Source organism: Eumetopias jubatus, unplaced genomic scaffold (assembly GCF_037043125.1).
Source record: "Eumetopias jubatus isolate StellerSeaLion01/CBP00866 unplaced genomic scaffold, mEumJub1_p1.0 scaffold_7, whole genome shotgun sequence".
In the NCBI taxonomy this organism is placed as follows: Eukaryota; Metazoa; Chordata; class Mammalia; order Carnivora; family Otariidae; genus Eumetopias; species Eumetopias jubatus.
The window spans coordinates 52,474,741-52,494,488 of NW_028274813.1; the positions used below are offsets into that span (position 1 = coordinate 52,474,741).

Genomic DNA, 19,748 nt, shown 5'->3' on the forward strand with positions numbered 1-19,748 from the left:
CTTGCCAAGGCGCTGAGGTGAAGGATGCACCATAATCCGCGGTGGTTAGAGTAGAGCATCACTGGCAGGGCTCAGTCTCAGTGCACTGTCACAAACTGCTTTGCAAAAGAGTCGTCAAGATTAAAGCTTTTGGGATTCGATTTTAAAATCAGGTTCAGAAAACATCACACTTCTTGGGGAAACAGCTCAAATTAAACATCCCATTGCAAGTATAACTTTGCATTGTCTATTATACTCTCAAGAACAAAACGTTCTTTCTCATTCTCAAATGAGACGGCCATAGAAAACTAAAAGTTCTTTCAAACGTACTCGGAAAGCTGTTTCTTCAGACCGGTAAGCAACAGATACCACCACCAGCTAGCAAACCCGTAGGGGAGGAGGGTAGCTGAGAAAGGCCAAATTTAAAAAACCGCGGTAGCGCAGGAGAGCGCAAAGGACGTCTGACGTAATCCTTCCTGCCGCAGAGCATAACGGGAGGAGCGGCGAAACCCGTTAGGGGCGCGCGCCCTCTGAAAACAAAACGAATTCTGCAGAAGACTAGAGCGGCGGTTTCGGTACTCTTGGCAGCTTGGGGTTACCCTCCTTTTGTGGAAACAGCTCATTGTCCGCGCGGTAGGGGCCACCCCGTTTTCTCGAGTCGCAAGGTGACGCAGTTCCTGAGCGCGCCAACAGGGGCTGGCTGGAGGGCGGGCTCTTCAAATTTGAATTCCGAAACTGTTGTGGGTGTCAGGGAACCTCGCGGAGGAAGTGAGGGTCACCTGAGGCCGGGCTGCGGGGGGCTGGAGCTGACTTGGGCCAGAGGCGCGAGCCTTGACCCCACGCGAAGCCAATCCCGGACTGCCGCCTTCTAGCTCTTTCAGGCCCTTCACCCAAGGTATGAACTTGCCCCGGTCCCCTCGTTTCCTGCCATCGGTCCCCTCTGGCGCTGAAAGTCCCAGCCCCACAGTGTTTTCGGCCCGCGTGGGCTTTTGTACGTTTTTGGCATTGGTAGGGGTCTCAAAACTGCTCATTCGTAGTGTACATAGTTGTTGCGTGTCTACTATCGTTCAGATTCGTTTCGACGGTGAACGCTCTAGGCCTTTGTTCTAAAATCACTTACAGTAAAAAACTTTTACGTTAGAGTGATTTGTGTGCATCACTGCCCTTGGACCCCATGGTCCACGGTGCTATAGAACAATTGATCCATCGAGCTCATTTCTTCTGGTTAAATTACACATTGGTTGCAAACATACGTAGATGTTAATAAAATTATTTAGAAAATGGAGGGCCCCTTTCTCCCACTCTTAAAAGTTAAACACTGTTCACAATTTGGTACACTTCCAGATTTTTTCCCCATGCTTATGCTCATGTGTTTTACAGCAATGCAATTGTACGTCTTCTATTCCTTCATTTTTTATTTAATATATCCTAGCTATTTTCTATGTCAGTACGTATTCAGGAATATATCTTTTTATTGAATACATAGAATTCAATTGTATGGATGTAGCAGAATTTCGTCCCATAGTGGTGGAGATCTAAATTGTTTATAATTTGTCCAGTACTTCAGTGAACTGTATAGTGCTTGTTTAAGGACTCAGGCCTTCAAGTCAGACTTAGGTCCCGCTCTTAATCATTGTCAGTGGGACCTTGGGCAGGTTATTTAACTACCTGTGCCTTAGTTTCCCCATCTTCAAAACTCTCCAGAATTGCTGTAAGGTTATGTAGTGTCTGATGTACATGCAGTAAATATTGACCGTTAGCATCACTTACAGATTTGCATTCTTAATGTAGTTTCTGTAAGAAAAAAATTTAGAAGTGGAATTTCGTAGTCGATAGCATGCACACCTATATTTTGAAATTAATCTTTTCCAATCTGATAAAGAAGACCCACTGTTTTAATTTGCATTTCTTCGCTTATTAGTAAAATGAAGTGTCATTTGACTCACTGAGTGGCTTTTTGTATTCTTTATTAATTGCCTTTCATGCCTTCTGGCCATTTTCTGTGCTGATCATTTTTTTAAATTGATTCACTTGGTCACTTTGATTGTTATTTATAGTAATTGAGTTGAATCAATTCCTTTGTATGTCAAGTGCTGGGGTTTTTTGTTTGTTTCCCCCCAAGTGTATCATTTGCCAATTAACTTAAAATTCTCTCATTTTTTCCCATCTCCACCTCCCAGTTTTGGTTAGTATGCTTTGGAATTTTTTACCCTTTCCATTATAATTATAATGATAATAATTATTATTATTACTGCTACCACTATAGTAAATTCCGAGAAGAACTTTTCATGTAATTTTGGGAAGAAGAGTAACAGTTATATTTAGAATCATATCCATGATAAAAACAGTTGTTTAGCCTTACCTATATATTTACATACACTATAAAGTGCTCATAGCTAGCTTTTTCATGTAATGGTTTTCTCACGCCTGAGTCTTTATTTTAAATAAATAGCAATTTTTTAAAAAGATTTATTTATTTATTTTGAGAGAGTGAGAATGAGAGAGAGAGAGAGAGTACATGAGAGGGGGGAGGGTTAGAGGGAGAAGCAGCCTCCTCGCTGAGCAGGGAGCCCGATGTGGGACTCTATCCCGGGACTCCAGGATCATGACCTGAGCCGAAGGCAGTCGCTTAACCGACTGAGCCACCCAGGCGCCCCAGCAATTTTTTTCTTAGTACATCAGCATTTGTCAGTTTTCAGAATAAATGGCAACAATTAGATTTTCCAAATAGTTTTAAGCAGTTAGTGAAGCACAAGCATACCATTTTAGAATTCACCTTCTCTTCTCTAGTCCAAGAAGGAACTAACAATTTCTTGTTAGTGACCTCCATCTGTTAGGTTAAGCCTTTGCTTGGCCTTCAGGATACTCTTTTCCTCAACCTGAGGAATACCTGTTACTGAATCCCCATCCTGTAACATCTGTCTCTTCCATCAGAGTCTGAGCATCATGTTTTCTTTGTTTTACTCTTCTGTTAACTAGGAGGAGAATGGGGCTTTAAGAGTTTGGCCTTTACCTGGTGATTTCCTGTTTTGCTTCTGTATCTATTCTGCAAAGCCTCTATGGTCAAAATCCTAGGTAATTTTTTTTTTCCTCTACATCCTCTCTTCCACCAACCACACTGAAACCACAGACAACTATTGCCAACTCTTTTAGTGTCTGTTGAGTTGCTATTCATCACATAGTAGGAAGGAGGGGCTCCTAGGAATCTTCTGTGTCTTTTTTTGGAGGGGGTGGAATTTGAGGTTTTCCAGAATCTTGACTACTCACCTCCATCCTACTACATGTTTGAATTGGGAGGGAAGAGGTTGGGCAACATGAAGGAGGAGTTATATGCTGGTTCTTCGAGCCTTTCAGTGGGACCATAATTATCTGCCTTTAGATGAAAACAGTAATGTTTGTCTACTACAGATTGGGCCTGTTTTCAGTTCGACTAGTTTATTTGCATTTTATACTTCCTGTTGAGCATTTCATTAGGTTGTGAGGAATTGAGATTATGTGAACCTGTACATACTTTGCCAATTTTTAATGTGCAGTTGTCCCAATTTATTCATTTTTTATTTTGAGAGTTTAAAGTGAACCACTAATGAGTATTTTAACTCTCAGCACAGGATTCCTATCACTAGCACATTGCCAAACACATAAATCTATGCATTATTAGTATATATTTACTGAATTAACATTCTGTGGAAGAATTCAGTAGTTTTTGTGTCACAGGACTAGATTGCCAAGATAGCCTTCTTTGTCAGCTCTTGTTATTGAGGAATAATTCCTCTTTTTCTCTTATAAACTATTGGATAAAATGCTATTTGTGTCTGAATTTTTAACTTGCATACTTCTCACACAAGTTACTTAAAGATACTTGATTTTCTGTGGTACACTTTTTGTTTATATGATGTCATATACTGATTAGAATACTTATAAATTCAGCAATTGAGGTGCAGTAAGTTGAAACTAGTAAGTTCCAAGCTCCTTAGGTGGAAATGTTTTATTTATTTACCAAGTATTACAAAACACAACTATATGGTTCATCACCTAGAATCTTCATTTATAGGTGTGGGAAATAAAATATATTTATAAAAACAAGCCCAAACAAGTCTAAGACCATGTATGCTCAAATACATGATTTCCTCTAAAAATTCTAAATAGCATTAATTTTTTAAAAAATCATAATGAGTATAGTTTACTTTTGATTTGAGAGTTTTTCAACCAAAACCTCATAGTTAAAATGTTCAGCAGCATAACAAAATCAGGATTGGGAATTATTTAACTAAAAACTTGAGTGAATCTTTAGCTTTCATTAGGATGTATCATCATAGCTGCTGCCTTAAAATTTAAGTGCCTAAAAGGAAAAGCGATGTTTGTGAAATTTAATCTTTTATAGTCTAATATAGTGCCATATGCAGATTTAATGCTTTTTGATGCAGATACTGGATTGGAACCTCCAGGACTTGAGGTTCAAGTATGTTTAAAAATCAGATACTCAAAGTTCAATTTTTATAGTTACTAAGTAGATGATTTGGTGAATACTGCTTTTTTCTAGAGAAGTAAATTTAAAGACCAAACTGTTCATCTAAAATAATAAAATGAGTCTTTAACAAAAATATAAAGCCTTAGATTTGTGAGCTATAGATTATCCAGTGTTGTTATGAACTAGTTAAGCCTTTTAATTAGAATAATATTGTTATGGAAAGCAAATAAACTTTTTTGCACCAAAGCATGATAAAGGTTGATTTCACATTGAATTACAGGTTCCTCTGGGCCCCTGCTGAAGGTCTGCTATCCTGAATATTGTGTTTAAGTGAATTATCTGTTAGAGAAAATTTGTTTCTACTGTTTATCAAGATGATTGCAACACCTTTGAAACATCCAGGAATTTATTTGTCTTCAGAGACATCTTCTCAAAGAAGAAATACACCCATGCATGCAATCTTTTTTGACAGCATTCCTGCAGGCACGCTTACTCCTGTAAAAGATTTGGCAAAATATCACAACCCCTCTTTAACGTTGAATGACCATAAAAAGAATCATTTTCGAGAAGTGACAAATTTTAATAATAAAAATATATTTCATTCCACCATGCTAGCAGAGGCTACCACCTCTAACAGCTCTCTTGATATCAGTGCTATAAAGCCCAATAAGGATAGATTAAAAAATAAAGCAAACTATGAATCACCAGGAAAAATATTTCAAAGAATGAAAGAAAAAGTACTGCGTGACAAGCAAGAACAAGCATCAGGAAACTGTAGTTTGTTAGAACCACCAAAAAGTGAAAACAAAATTTTCACTCCTAAAGGAGCTGAGAAAAGAGTATTGCAGCATACCTACGTCTGCGAAGAAAAGGAAAATAACAGATCATCCCAATCAGATAACAATTCACCAAGAGGTTAGTTTTATTATGTGTTGATTGAAAAGCTATGATGTGTTGTGTTTATTGTGTCTGATACTGTTTTAGGTACTCAGGATACAAGAGTGAACAAAATGGACAAAAGTCCCAATCCTTGTGTAAGTAGCTCATATTTAGGTGGTGGGAGAGACAGATTTAAATAGTTTTTATAGTACAATAGAAGAGAAGTGCTATGGAAAGAAAAGACAGAGTAAGGATGATGGGGAGAGTTGAGTGGGCTGCAGTTTTCCATGTGGTGGTCAGGATAGGGTTCAGTGAGAAGATGGCATGTGAGCCAAAAAATTAAAGGAGGTGATAGATACAGATAGAATATTGGAAGAATTGGGAAGGATGATGCAGACAAACTAATAGCTGATACAAATACCCTGGAATAGGAGCATTTCTCAAAAATTCAAGAACCAGCTATGAGATTAGTGTATCATAGAGTGAGTGGACAGAAGTGGGGAGGAGGGGACAGATACAGATAATGTAGAGCCTTATAGGTGAATGTAAGAGTTTGGGCTTTTACGTGAGCAAATAACTCAGTGGAGGGTTCTGAGCAGAGAAATGTGAAGGTCTGACATATTTTTAAAATACCACTTGCTGTCAATTTGAAATAGTGCATTTATCTAGGTGAGATAAGGTGTTGGTTTGGTTTAGTGGTAGCAGTAAAAATAATAAGTGGTTGGATTCTGGGTGTATTTTGAAGGAAGAGCTCATAGACTGGGTGTGGAATGTAAAAGATACAAAGGTATGGAATGTAAAGATATAAAAAGTTATATAAAGAAAGTAAATAAAATCTTTTTAAAAAGATATAAAAGGTATATATCTTTTATATATCTTTTATAAAGATATAAAAAATGTAAAACCACCTCTAGGGTGTTTTTGTTTATTTGGTTCTGGGTTTTTTTGCTTGAGTAGCTGTAAGGATGGAGTAATTTAACTAAAATGGGATAGACAGGGCGGGGAGGTGCCCAGTAATTAAGTTTTTTGTATGTTAATTTTGATATATCTATTAAAAATTGAAGTGTAGATATGATTAGCCTGTTGAAAAAAATTAGTTGGGATTTAGGGAAGTGATCCAGGTGAGAAAAATACATTTGGGAATCATTAGCACTTAAGTGGTATTTGAAGAGATTAAATGAGATCATCAAGGAGTAAGTGTAGAAAGAGAAAACATTCAAGGATGAGTCCTGAGGCATCCCAAAATTTAGAAGTTAAGAATAAATAAATGAACCACAAGAAGATTAGAAGGAGGAAGAAAAACCGGAAGTGATACTTTGGAAGCCAAAAGAACAAAATGTTTTTTTTTTTTAAGATTTTATTTATTTATTTGACAGAGAGAGACACAATGAGAGAGGGAACACAAGCAGGGGGAGTGGGAGAGGGGGAAGCAGGCTTCCTGCCGAGCAGGGAGCCCGATGCGGGGCTTGATCCCAGGACCCTGGGATCATGACCTGAGCCGAAGGCAGATGCTTAACGACTGAGCCTGCCAGGTGCCCCAGAACAAAATGCTTTAAGGAAGGAGTCTTTCACTGTATCTAATGCTGCTATCAGTCAAGTGAGGTGAAGGCTGAGATTTAACCATTGGATTTAGCAACATGAGGGTCATTGGTGGCTTTGATGGGGGGATTTGGTGGAGTGATAGGATCAAAAACATGATTCAAAGGGTTCAAGAGAGAATGTGAAGGAGAGAAATTGGCAGTGGTAAGTATCGACAACTCTTTGAAGAGAGGAAAGAAATATGGAAAGTATGGTTTTAAAATAGTTTTGGGGTGGCTGGCTGTAGAGTGTGCAAGTCTCAGAGCTGTTGAGTTCAAGCCCCATGTTGGGCCTAAAGCCTACTTAAATATATACGTATATATATTTAATATACATATATATATACTTTATTGTTTTTAATGTATGGTGGAAGAACATTTTTGTCTGCTATTGGGGCTGATCCAGTCGGGAAGGAAAAACTAAAATTGGTAGTATGATACCCTTGAGTATTTGAGAGGGAACAGAATCTGAAAGTGGAAGTTTTGGCCTTAGCTAGGAACATAAACATCATAAATCAAACAAGAAGATAGGCAGTGTTATATGATTTAAGAAATAATCTGAAGTGGACAATAAAGTCATCAGCTGAAAGTGAGCATGAGAAACTGGTATTAAAGTTTGAGGAGGTGGGGGTTTAAATAATATAGGAGAGTGGAAGAGTAAAATGGTCTATGCCTAAATTTGATTTCTTGTGCAACATTAAGGACCTACTTGAGACTTGTGAGCATGAACTTAAATGAGAGCAGTCAATGTGGTTTTGAGTTTTCCTTTAGCCCTGCATAGGTGCTGCTGGGGAATAGGCAGGGAGTTGGATTTTATCAAGATTGTAATTTTTTCAACTACAATGAAGAGGACAAAGGAGATGAGGTGTGTGTATAAGGGGACCATGAAATTTAAGTTAGTTATACAGAGAAAAGAGGACCTGAGGGAGATGAAGAAGTGTGAAGAAGTGTTAGATGGTGTTAGGATAGTCTTTGGATTTGAGAGAATGATCTGGAAAGGTAGAATGATCAGAATTTGGGACATTTGAAGTAGAGATTTTAATGAGTTGCAGTAATTGATAAACATATTTTACATGCACTATCTCCTAAACCTTTCAGCAGACACTATGGGTAGATGCTCATTTAATAGTCTAGGAAATGGGGCTTACAAAGAGGTTATGTCTGCTCCACATCTCACAGGTAATAAGTGATGTGCTGAGAATTAATATAGGTACTTATTTGAAAGCCCATGGCTTTAATACACAATAGACTGTGGATATATTGTTGCATTTCAAAGACAGTGATATATTTTGATACAAAAAGCAGAGTATCTAAGGGAGTTTAGGATGGAGGTAGGGGAGTACACAAAATCTATGTTTCATACAGTCTGGGAGATAAGGGAGAAGCAAATAATGCACATTAAAGCGTGTCTTATTTGTCAAGTGGAATTAGAGAGGAGGAAATAACTCACTGCTTTGAGAACCCGATGACTCTTTTCCCAGAAAATGCACAAATTTTGTATGTAATTTCAGAGACCTTTTGGAGAATCTGCTTGGACTTTGTACTCTAAGATAAATGACCTAGATTCTATAGTATGTTATATCTGATTGAATTACCTACTTGTCTTTACTGCATTGCCATGCCATTTCTAGTAGAATTAGTTAAAGAAATAGAATTTTACCCTTCTTTTATGATACACATCATTATAATAAAATCTTTATATTAAGATTTCTAAAGCTAGGGACGCCTGGGTGGCTCAGTCGGTTAAGCGTCTGCCTTCGGCTCAGGTCATGATCCCAGGGTCCTGGGATCGAGTCCCACATCGGGCTGCTTGCTGAGCAAGGAGCCTGCTTCTCCCTCTGCCTGCCTCTGTCTCTCTCTCTCTCTGATAAATAAATAAAATCTTAAAAAAAAAAAAAGATTTCTAAAGCTAAAGCTGCATATTTACTAAAGCGTAATCACTACCAATTTTTGTCAGAATATTTGAAATTAAACATAAAATAATTCAGTTTTTCTTCCAATTTTAAGTCTGTTACCTTCCCCCTTTTTGTGAAAGAAACATTTCTACCTTCAAGAAATGAAACTTAACCACCTAGGATATAAAGTAGAATAAAATGTAAGCAGTACTATTAGTCCCTACTTGTCTAGTAGATAAGCCTACCAGATTTTTGTCTTGGAAGATCTACTAAAGAGATGTTAAAGGCATATAAATTATGCTCATGTCTGCTATTGAGTCACAACATTGCAGCTTTTAACATACAAGCTACACCTCTTCAACTGTTCTTTCATGTTTTAGAAATTTACAGCAACCAGAAGCGGAAGCAGAATTTTCAAGACTGGATGGCACTTCATATATAATCTTAAGATATACCTCTCTGATTTGTGGTAGCACCAGAATTTTATTCCAGATCACTAAGCTTCTAAGTCCAGTAATAAACTTTTGTCTAGAGCTGGCAAGTTATAACATGTAGAGTTTTTAAAAAATTCTTTCCCAGCATACTGTAGATACAGAGAATGTGATGAAAGCATGAGAAGATAAAAAGGGAAATGTAACTCATATCTTACAGAAGTATACTATATTGATCTGATCATTTTTGAATGTAAGTAAAAGACATTTTTTTCTTCTCAGTGACTAATACAATTCAATTTCCTCTTTCTTTAAAAAAAAACAAAACAAAACTCAACCTCAGTGCAAGAAGTTCCTCTAGAATCATCAAATAGTACTTTCCTTCTGATAAAGCAAAAGATTCAGTGTCAGCAGGAAAAGAAAGCATCTCTGCATAATTTAACTTATGGTAAAGTGCTTTTTGTTTTGATGAATGTATAGTTGAATGTTCTAGATAATTATTCTCCCTATGTAGGCATCCCTTTCAGAGAAAGACTGAGCAGAAGGGTGAAGCATTCCTAACCTGAACACTTCTTTTTAATATAAACAGTTTGATATCATTCTATTTCCATCTTTTAATTTCATATGATTCTTCTATAAATTCTTCTATAAATGTTTGGTCTTGTATTTTTTGCAGAGGCTCCATTTCTGAACCAAGAACATGAAAATGTTTCAGCTGCAGGATTCTCCAACAAGACATTACCTAGAGCTCAGTTGACTAAACAAATTCTTCACTCAAGGGAGAATACATTTGTAACCACGAAGTCTAAAAAGGACACCTTTGTTTTAGAAGGCGTTGATTCTGTTATTGAAAAATCCCAAAATACTGCTGTTGACACTCTCAATACTAACTGTGTTCCTGTTAAAAATGATGGTCAGTCAATGGTTTCTGATAGTAAGATGACAACAGAAAGGACTTCACAACAGGAAATTAATGAGAACACAATGCCCAGAGAGACTGATCTTCTGGGTTCCATGAATGATACATGTAAAATTGTGCTTGCAACTCCAAGATTTCATATAACAATACCTCGGAAATCAAAAAGAAATGCTTCAAATCATTCTCCTCCAAATACACTTCAAACTCTTACAAATGGAGTTAAAAATAATAAGGTAGGACAACTTAAGGCAGATTTACATTTATGTTTTTACCCTCTTGTTCTTTAAGAACTGAGCTCTTAAGCTGTCATTAACAGTAGCTTCATTTTTTTGTTTTATTATTATTTAGTGTAGAGGCATTGTGGCCTAGTGAAGAGAGCATTGGGTTGAAAGTAAGAGAATCCAAGTGTTAAGTCTTAACCTTGCTCTATTACTAGTTGTATAATCTTCAACAATTTACTTACTCCCTTTGGAGATGAACACTGCGTTCATTTCTGTTCTTAATTTTTTTTTTTTTCTGATTCTTGGAGTACTATTAACAGCAATTAAAAGAGAAAGGGATTACACCTTCTGAAGACTTGAGAATTTTTCCTATTGTAAAATAATACAGAGTGATCAATAAAACACTTTAGGCTATCACACTATGTTACATTAGGATAAATTCTCTGAAGTGGAATGGAATACAAGTTCAGGGAGAAAGATAGAATGTAAAATTTCCAATTGTTAAAGGTTTGTCCATAAATTTTTAAAAGGATGAGAGTGGTATTTAAATTCCATCTAAATTTGAGGGGTGCCTGGCTGCTTCAGTAAAGCATGCAACTCTTGATCTTAGGGTTGTAAGTTCAAGCCCCACGTTGGAAGTGTGATGTAACAGTTATAGTTTTGGTTTTGTTCGGTTTTTTTTTAAAGATTTACTTTTAGAGAGTGCATGAGGGGTGGGGTGGTTTGCAGACAGAGAAGGAGAGAATCCTCAAGCCAACTCCTTCCTGAGTGTGGAGCCCAATGTGGGGCTCAATCCCAAGACCCCTAGATCATGACCTAAGCTGAAATCAAGAGTCAGACAACCAGATGAGCCACCCAGGCACCCCACAACAGTTACAGTTTTATATCTCAATGTATTCTTTGGAAATTGCATTATTTGCAAATAGTTAGACTTAACAATGAAAATTTTTAGATGTTGCTTTAAAAAATGTGTGAGGTGAGTTGGGCAAAAAAGTTTGAAGACAACTGTAATGGGAGATCCCACAGTACTAATTCTGTCATTGCTACAGTGCTGTTTATCTTACTACAAAAAGATCAAGCCTCCCAAGACTCTTATCTATATACAGTTGTGTACCTCCCCTAGTTCTGACCCAATCTCTCTCTCATCTCCAAACATTGCATTGTACCCTCTTGAACTCAAGGTGTATCATCAGCAAAATGTTAAATTCTCAATTTTCTGTGTACATTTCTTAACCTTGCCCTAACCAAAATATGGCTTCTTTTCTTAAATGGTGGCTCTTTTTTCTCCCATATCCCACAATGTTGGACCTAAAGAGGATATAATGTATCTCTTTTGTTTCTCATTATTATTTCAGGCCATTGTCCTTCTCTTTAATACAACCCCTCCCCCTCTCCTCAGCTTCTTTGAAATAAGTGCTATAAGACTTTATCACTCCCTGTTCCTTCTTGTAGTCCTATATAATACAACCTGCTAGTCAAGACCTTGCATTACTATTAAAGCATTTAACACCTGTTACTTTTTCTTCTGCTACTATTTCTGTCATCAATTCTGGTGACACTAACATCCATATAGATGATCCATCCAGCCTCCTTGAATTCTTGATCTTTTTTTTTTTTTAAAGATTTTATATTTATTTATTTGACAGAGACATAAGGAGAGAGGGAACACAGGCAGGGGGAGTGGGAGAGGGAGAAGCAGGCTTCCTGCTGAGCAGGGAGCCCGATGTGGGACTCGATCCCAGGACCCTGGGATCATGACCTGAGCTGAAGGCAGATGCTTAATGACTGAGCCACCCAGGTGCCCCTGAATTCTTGATCTTAAATGACCTTTCCCTTACCATTACCCTCTACCCTAGTCATACTCATACCTTGTCTTTGCGAGTACATGTACCACATTCTCACTTTCAAGCATCCTGCTCTCACCAGCTCCTGCCTTTCCAGATCATTCTACCCCTAGCATCAATACTCCACCTTACTAAGGCACCCTTTAGTCCATCAATGCTCTCCTGTCCTCATTTCCCTCTTTACCTTACAGATTCCATGGTCCCATCATTATAACATTCCCTTGATTTAACTCTCAGGTCTCTTGCTTTTCCCTTCTGTTCTCTCTCTCTCTCTTTTTTTTAAAGATTTTATTTATTTATTAGAGAGAGAGAGAGCATGAGAGGGGAGAGGGTCAGAGGGAGAAGCAGACTCCCCACTGAGCAGGGAGCCCGATGCGGGACTCGATCCTGGGACTCAGGGATCATGACCTGAGCCGAAGGCAGTCGTTTAACCAACTGAGCCACCCAGGCGCCCCTCCCTCTGTTCTCTTTTGACCAAGTTGTGGTCCTAGTTAAATTTCACTCATATACCTAAGAAGCAACAGGCAGGGGTACCTGGGTGGTGCAGTTGGCTGAGCATCCAGCTCTGTTTCGGCTCAGGTCTTGATCTCAAGGTTGTGAGATTGAGCCCCATGTCGGGCTCTGTGCTCAGCACAGAGTCTGCCTAAGACTCTCCCACTGCCTCTCCCCCCTCCTCTTTCTCTAAAATAAATCCTAAAAAAAAAAAAAAAAAGGCAACAGGTGGCTGGAACAAAATGCACAACCACACTAGTCTCATTTTAAATTTGAGAGCAAACCTTAAGTGGGCTCTCAGTATTGAACATCAGTCCTGCTACACTTCACTTGTTAATCCATTTGACTTTCCTAGAATAATATTTCGTGCTTTTTCTCTTAAAGCTTCCAAATCTCCTCTCTCTTCCTCATTCTCAATTTATTGAAACTCATATTCCCATTATAAAATCCACCAATCTACTTGCTGCTCTCTCCACATATTCTGCTTCCCCTTCTCTTGTAATGGATGAACAATTTGTGCTCCCCTTTCAAGGCCAGTTCATTTCCTCCTACCACCTAAAGAACTTTGTCTCTCTAATTATATATACCCTCAGGTGTTTCCTGTCTTCTGGAAAATTCCCGTTAGCATTTAAATGTGCTGAAACGTGGCCTGCATTTAAAAAAAAGTGCAAAGAAAAAATCCACCTTCCTATTACTCCCTATCCTGTTCCATCTATCACCCCATTTTTTTTTTGTTTCCATTTACTGTGAAACACCTTGAAAGAGGTATATGTATTCACAGTTTTTGTTTCTTCTTATTCCCTCTTAAATATGTTCTACTTTGGACATTCATAAATCACTCCATGAAGATTGCCCTTTTCAGGTTCACCAGTGATCTCCGTATCACCAAACCCAATAATTATTATTTCTCATTATTCTGTTGCTCACAAGGGTTTAACACAGTGAATCAAAATATCCTTCTGAAAACATTGTATTGCTTTTTATTTTGAATTCCATGGTATCTTACTCTTGATTTTCTACTATCTCACTGGCCATTCTTCTCATTCCCCTTTGCTGCTTCCTCTCAAGACTGTATTATCCAGTGCTGTAGCTTTAAATTCCATTTATTCCATTTCTCTACAGGTAGTTCTCAAATATATATCTCCAGTCCAGAACATTCTCCTAAACCCCACACTCACATATTCAATTGTTTATAGGGCTTCTCCATTGATATCTAATAGGCATCTCAGATTTAGTATGTCCAAAACTAAACTCTTGATTTCTTCCCCCAAAACTTCTCTCTATTGTGTCCCATATTGGTACATAGTAATACCACTCCCCCAAATACTTAGATAAAAATTTTAGATTCACTTGAGACTCTTATTTTCCTATCATACTCCACATCCAAACTGTGAGGAAATCCTGTTGGCTCTACTGTCCTGAATCTGGCCGCTTCTCATTATTCAGCCACTACCTCTTAGTCCAGGACACCATAATCTCTTGGGTTACTACAATAGCCTAATGGTCTCCTTGCTCCCCCTGTTGCCTCTCTCTCCTTCATTCTGTTTTTCAAACAGAAGCCAGAATCATCATCATCATCATCATCTTTTTTTTTTTAAGAGTCTATTTGTTTACCCTAGAGGAAAAGAGAGAGTGTGCACGAGCAGGGGGAGAGGGAGAGAGAGGCTTTAAGCAGACTCCTTGCTGAGCGCATGGCCCTACACAGGGCTCGATCCCGTGACCCTGAGATCATGACCTGAGCTGAAATGAAGAGTCTTGACATTTAACCAACTGAGCCTCCCGGGTGCCCTGTTAGAATCTTTATATAGTCCAATTTCTACCCAGTAACCCCTTAAAATATTAAATCATGTCACTACTCTGCTCAAAATCCTCTATTAACTTTTTTTTTAAAGATTTTATTTATTTATTTGAGAGAGAGAAAGAGAGCGCACATGAGAGGGGGGAGGGTCAGAGGGAAAAGGAGACTCCCTGCCAAGCAGGGAGCCCAATGCGGGACTCAATCCAGGGACTCCAGGATCATGACCTGAGCTGAAGGCAGTCACTTAACCAACTGAGCCACCCAGGCACCCATCTCTAGTAACTTTTTATCTCAAGAGAAAACCTTAAGCCTTTACCATAGTTTACAGGACTCTACATAATTCAGTCCTTGACATGCCTAACCTCATCTCTTACTCCCCTCTCTTGCTCTCTTGCTTATTCCTTTCGAGCTACTGTGGTCTCTATGCTAACTACTTGGGGACTTTGTACCTGTTCCCTTTGCCTGGAAGAATCTATTCCCAGGTAACCCATATGTCTTATCCCTCACTTTATTCAGTTCTCTGTTCCAAGATCTTCTCTATCATATCTAAGTAAGCATGTCTTGTACTTATTTTTGATAATAATCACTGCCAGACATTATTTGTCCATTTGTTTGGATATAACCACCACCACCCCACTTGCTTCTACACATCTACCCCCCAGCCCCCGTGAGTGCACATTAGCATACACACACATGAATGTTTGCTCTTAATAGGGCAGCCATTTTGTTTCTTGCCAAATCCCACTGCCTAAAACAGTGCCTGGCATATAGTAGAGGTCAGAAATATTTTGTTGAATGAATATGAATGAACATTTTGATATTTTATGTAAGCAGGTTGGTACAAGATTCTGGAGCCAGAATTCCCAGATTTGTAACCAATCTGTGCCCCTAACTAGCTGTGTGTGACCTGGGCAAGTTACTTAACTTGACTTTACACTTTCTTTATCTACAAAATGAATAAAATATTACCTGCCTCCTAGTGTTATGAGGATAACATGAGTCATTGAATCTAAGATGCCTAGTACTATTTTTTATTTTTAATGTCATCTCCATCTGACTGTTCCTTGATCTGTCTTAGATAATTACAAGTGTGGAAGTATTAAAAATAAAAAAGGAATTTCATTGCCTGTTCATAATTGAGGAAAAATATAAAATAAAAAATAAACATAATTGAAGAGAAGTGCAGTAACTAGGAGCACCTTCTATTTTAGCATCTTTTTCTGGCTCAGCATAAAACTACCACTGAAGAATTTGTCTTTACAAATTTATAATTTTTTGTATGTAAAGTAAATGGCTACTCAAATTAGTTATTTTATGACTTTTGCTGAATTTCTCATCAGAAATAGTTCAGTGTTAAGTTGTTAGTAGAAGCAATTTCTAACACAGACATTCACAGAAATTTTCCTCTACAATAAGATTTTGTCCTAAAATAAATTCTCTGAGCTGTTTAGATATCTGCTCTGGAATAGAATGCTGTTAAATACAGATTATTAGCAATCACCTTTGTAGTTAAAGAAAATTAAATGCAACTCCAAATCAACTTTGCAAAAAAAAAAAATGCTATATTTTTTAGGGATAAGAATGATGGTGAAGTGTATACTACACAACTGACTCTTTTATCTAAGTTAGCTCTTTAGTCTTTAATGAATACCTTAGAATTTTCGGTGATTTTTTTTTTTCTCCAGTGATTGAGATATTTGATATTAAGAATATTTGATGTAGAACTGATTCTGGATTGGAGAAAAAAATTATGCAGTACAACCTCCATTCAATCTCCCTCTTTTCTGTTTTATTGTATACAAGAGTTTCTACCTTATTACTATTTAAAATAGAATGTGATTCTTATATAGATGAGCACTAAGTATATGAGTTTTTTTCTTTTAATTTGATGTAAATTGATTTTGTAATGTTTTTGCTACAAGTAACATAGGAAATATATACTTGATTTTATGCTGATTAGGTGATCCAGCTACAGGAATGGATGATTAAAATCATTAATAATAATACTGCTATATGTGTAGAAGGAAAATTGACGTAAGTATAACATTTCTGTATTCTAATAAAATTTATAAGTGTATAAGAGCTAAAAGGAGATGCATCTTCTTATAAAACACTTTGTAACAAGGTTACAGACTAAAGCCAGAAAAGTAAAAGGACTGTGCAGAAGCTGGCCAAGTTGATTGTAACCAGATTTCTTGTTTTCACCTGTTAATTTCCTTTTAGAATAGTAAGAACTCAAATTTGTATACACAATGCTTTATTTTTTTCAGAGGTTCTAATAAGTGGACTGGTGTTCTCTGCTTAATTATATATGGGTAGTTAATATTTACTACATGCATTTCAGTCCAGATTCTCACATCTAATATTGGGACAACCAGATCTAAATTACTGATCCAGAAAAGGAATCAGAATTATTTAAAACTTTGCCATACAGCTACATATTAAGTAATCATTGGCACTCTCTGGTTCTCCCTAAAGCAAAAGCATCATCAGGTAAGTGGGCTTTGCCTAATTTTGCTACTCTATTAGCAACATTGTCTCTTTTTCAAAACCAATTTCTTAGGGGTTAAAAAAATTTGTAATAAAAGGTTGTAATAATATATCACTGTTCAGGGTACTCACCTAGAAGTTTATAAGTTGCTTATTTAAAATGTCTTGCCCATTCTATTTTTGCTTGTCTTGGGCCAATTTCCTTAGTATCAAAGAGGTGGTCTTTGTTGCCTTTGTTGGAATCCCACTGCTGCTGCCTTACTAGCTGTATAACATGGGCAAGTTATTATCCTTTTTCAGTCTCAGTTTCTGCACAATGGTAATAATTTTACCTATTCTTTGGGTTATTTTGAATATTAAAGTTAATATTTGTAAGACTTGAGAACAGTGCTTTTGGAGTGCTATTTATTTAACTTCTGTATCTTGCCTATTTTTTTGTGGGGGGGGGACTTTTTTTTTTATGTTAATCACCATACATTACATCATTAGTTTTTGATGTAGTGTTCCATGATTCATTGTTTGAGTATAACACCCAGTGCTCCATTCAGTACGTGCCCTCTTTAATACCCATCACCAGGTGAACACATCCCCCCAACCCCTTCCCCTCTAGAACCCTCAGTTTGTTTCTCAGAGTCCATAATCTCTCATGGTTTGTCTCCCCCTCCGATTTCGCCCCCTTCATTTTTCCCTTCCTGCTATCTTTTTTTTTTTAACATATCATGTATTATTTGTTTCAGAGGTTATTTAAATGTTAGTTAAGTAAAATAAAACAAAAAAGCACAAGATCACTGTATTAAAATATGTATGAGTTTAATCTCATTTGACTAAATGAAAGGAACTTAACTGTCATATTACACTAATAATTAGTGTGATTATTACTAGTTATATGATGAATTGGGAATGTTCAGTGTTTAATACATCTTTATATTCTTTCTATTTTATATTCCTAGCTTCATTTAAGTAAATATGAAGAGTAGATTTATGGGTTAGTGATTTGATCTTGCAGTTTGTCTTTTTCCCAGTTGGAACCTCTTTTTGGTACTTTTCAAAGAGGAAAGTAAAAATACTTGGATGGGTAGTGAGGGTAAAAAAAAAAACCCTGCAAGATTAGAGGAATCTAAACTATTTACCTGCATGAAAGCTAACACAGTATAGGCCCTGAGGAGGGGACAGGAAAACATTCTTCGGAAACTTGGCATCAGTTAAGATGAAGTTGCAAGCATTGTCTGCACCAGTTATTTAGAGAAGGCCCCTGCTTCCTTGCTAATGATAAATTTTATGTTAGTGATTTGGTTTGGCCACAGTACAATTTCTTGGTACATACTCTGAGGATCACATTAGCCAGGCAGTTGAGTTCTGCTACAATGTTTGGCCCTCAGATGTTTTGTAATTAAATGAATAATACTGCTAATGTAGCTGGAGTGCGAATTTATTACTTTCTATTAAGAGTTTGTATACTTATATATGTACATTGTGATTACTGGTAAAATGTGAATACTTTGGCCTTTAATTTTCTCCTAGAGATATCCCTAACATATATTGGCACAGTAATGTCATTATAGAACGGATTAAGCACAACAAACTTAGGACTTTATCAGGAAATATTTATATATTAAAAGGGATGATAGACCGGATTTCCATGAAGGAAGCAGGTAATGACTGTCATTATTATAAATTACTTTAAATGAAGCAGTTAACCATATTTCTAAGTGATATCTATTTTTTGTTCTTAATTAGGTGTTTTAAAATTATGAATCAATCAAAACAAAAAAATTAAAACAGAATTGACCACATTATGTAAAACTGTTATATGTGTTGACTATTTTTCTCTGATTTAATCACCCTTATTGACAGTTTAAATAAGTCCAGTGATTTTTAAAAATTCAAGTGAGATGTTGTTTTGTGAGGAATTGCTTTATAAGGTTATAGGTTTATAAGGTTATTACTCTCTAGTTTGTTGAACCTGCCCAGCACAACCCCAGTCCTGTATTATTCTAATTTTCTGCCTATGCCTTGTGCACAGTAATGTGGCTGAAGAAGAATATACCTGATTATTTTACTTTAAGTTTGTGATTACCAGCAACAAGTTGTTGTCTCTTGGTACCACTTGGCATCCTACCGCATTTCCCTATTGCATTCACTCTCCCATCCTCCTTGATAACTACTGCGCATTTTTACAAATTTTCAATACCTCCTTTTCTCCTCTCACAGGAGAGGTGCTTGGGGAGGGAGGGGAGCACTTGAGCAATAGAAACAATTAGAAGAGAACTTCACCATCACATCTACTAAGCTGCTTGCGTCTGTATCTGCTTTTGTTCTGAACTGTCCATGTTCCTGTGTGAGCCTATCCATTTGTACCCTACTTTCCATTTTCCCTCTTTCACTCAAGGATATCACTCCGGTAATTCTCCCTTATCCTGTCAAAACAGTTTTAAACCCTTTTAACCCCACTTATTTCAGCTACTGTTTACAGCAAAAACTACTCAGAAGATTCTAATTCCTTGAATTCTTCCCCATTTTTAAAAAATTCTCTTTAGTCATACCTTAAATTGCAATTCTTTACCAAACAGTCCTTATTAGAGTTACCAGGGGCCCCCACATTGCTAAATCTAGTATATGCTTATTGCAGTTAGTCCTACTTACCTCCTTGAAATACTTCTTTATTTGCCTTCTGGAACACCGTATTCAGATTTTCATGCTGTTTTACTCTCTATTCCTTCTTAGTTTATTTGCTTATTTTGCTCTTTCTTCTTTG

At 37.1% G+C, this 19,748-nt stretch overlaps 1 protein-coding gene across 2 annotated transcripts in view; it reads left to right on the top strand.

Moving 5' to 3' along the window:
- The first annotated feature begins 479 nt into the window (after window positions 1–479).
- The window catches only part of MIS18BP1 (MIS18 binding protein 1), a 46,920-nt gene continuing 27,651 nt past the window's right edge, over window positions 480–19,748 (top strand). For both annotated transcript variants that reach the window (XM_028101801.2, XM_028101808.2), the window contains exons 1-5: window positions 480–874; window positions 4,728–5,362; window positions 9,906–10,381; window positions 16,464–16,537; window positions 18,515–18,645. In XM_028101801.2, the coding sequence (XP_027957602.1) occupies window positions 4,822–5,362; window positions 9,906–10,381; window positions 16,464–16,537; window positions 18,515–18,645 (1,222 nt within the window). In that variant the 5' untranslated portion in view covers window positions 480–874; window positions 4,728–4,821. The remainder of the gene's footprint in view (window positions 875–4,727; window positions 5,363–9,905; window positions 10,382–16,463; window positions 16,538–18,514; window positions 18,646–19,748) is intronic.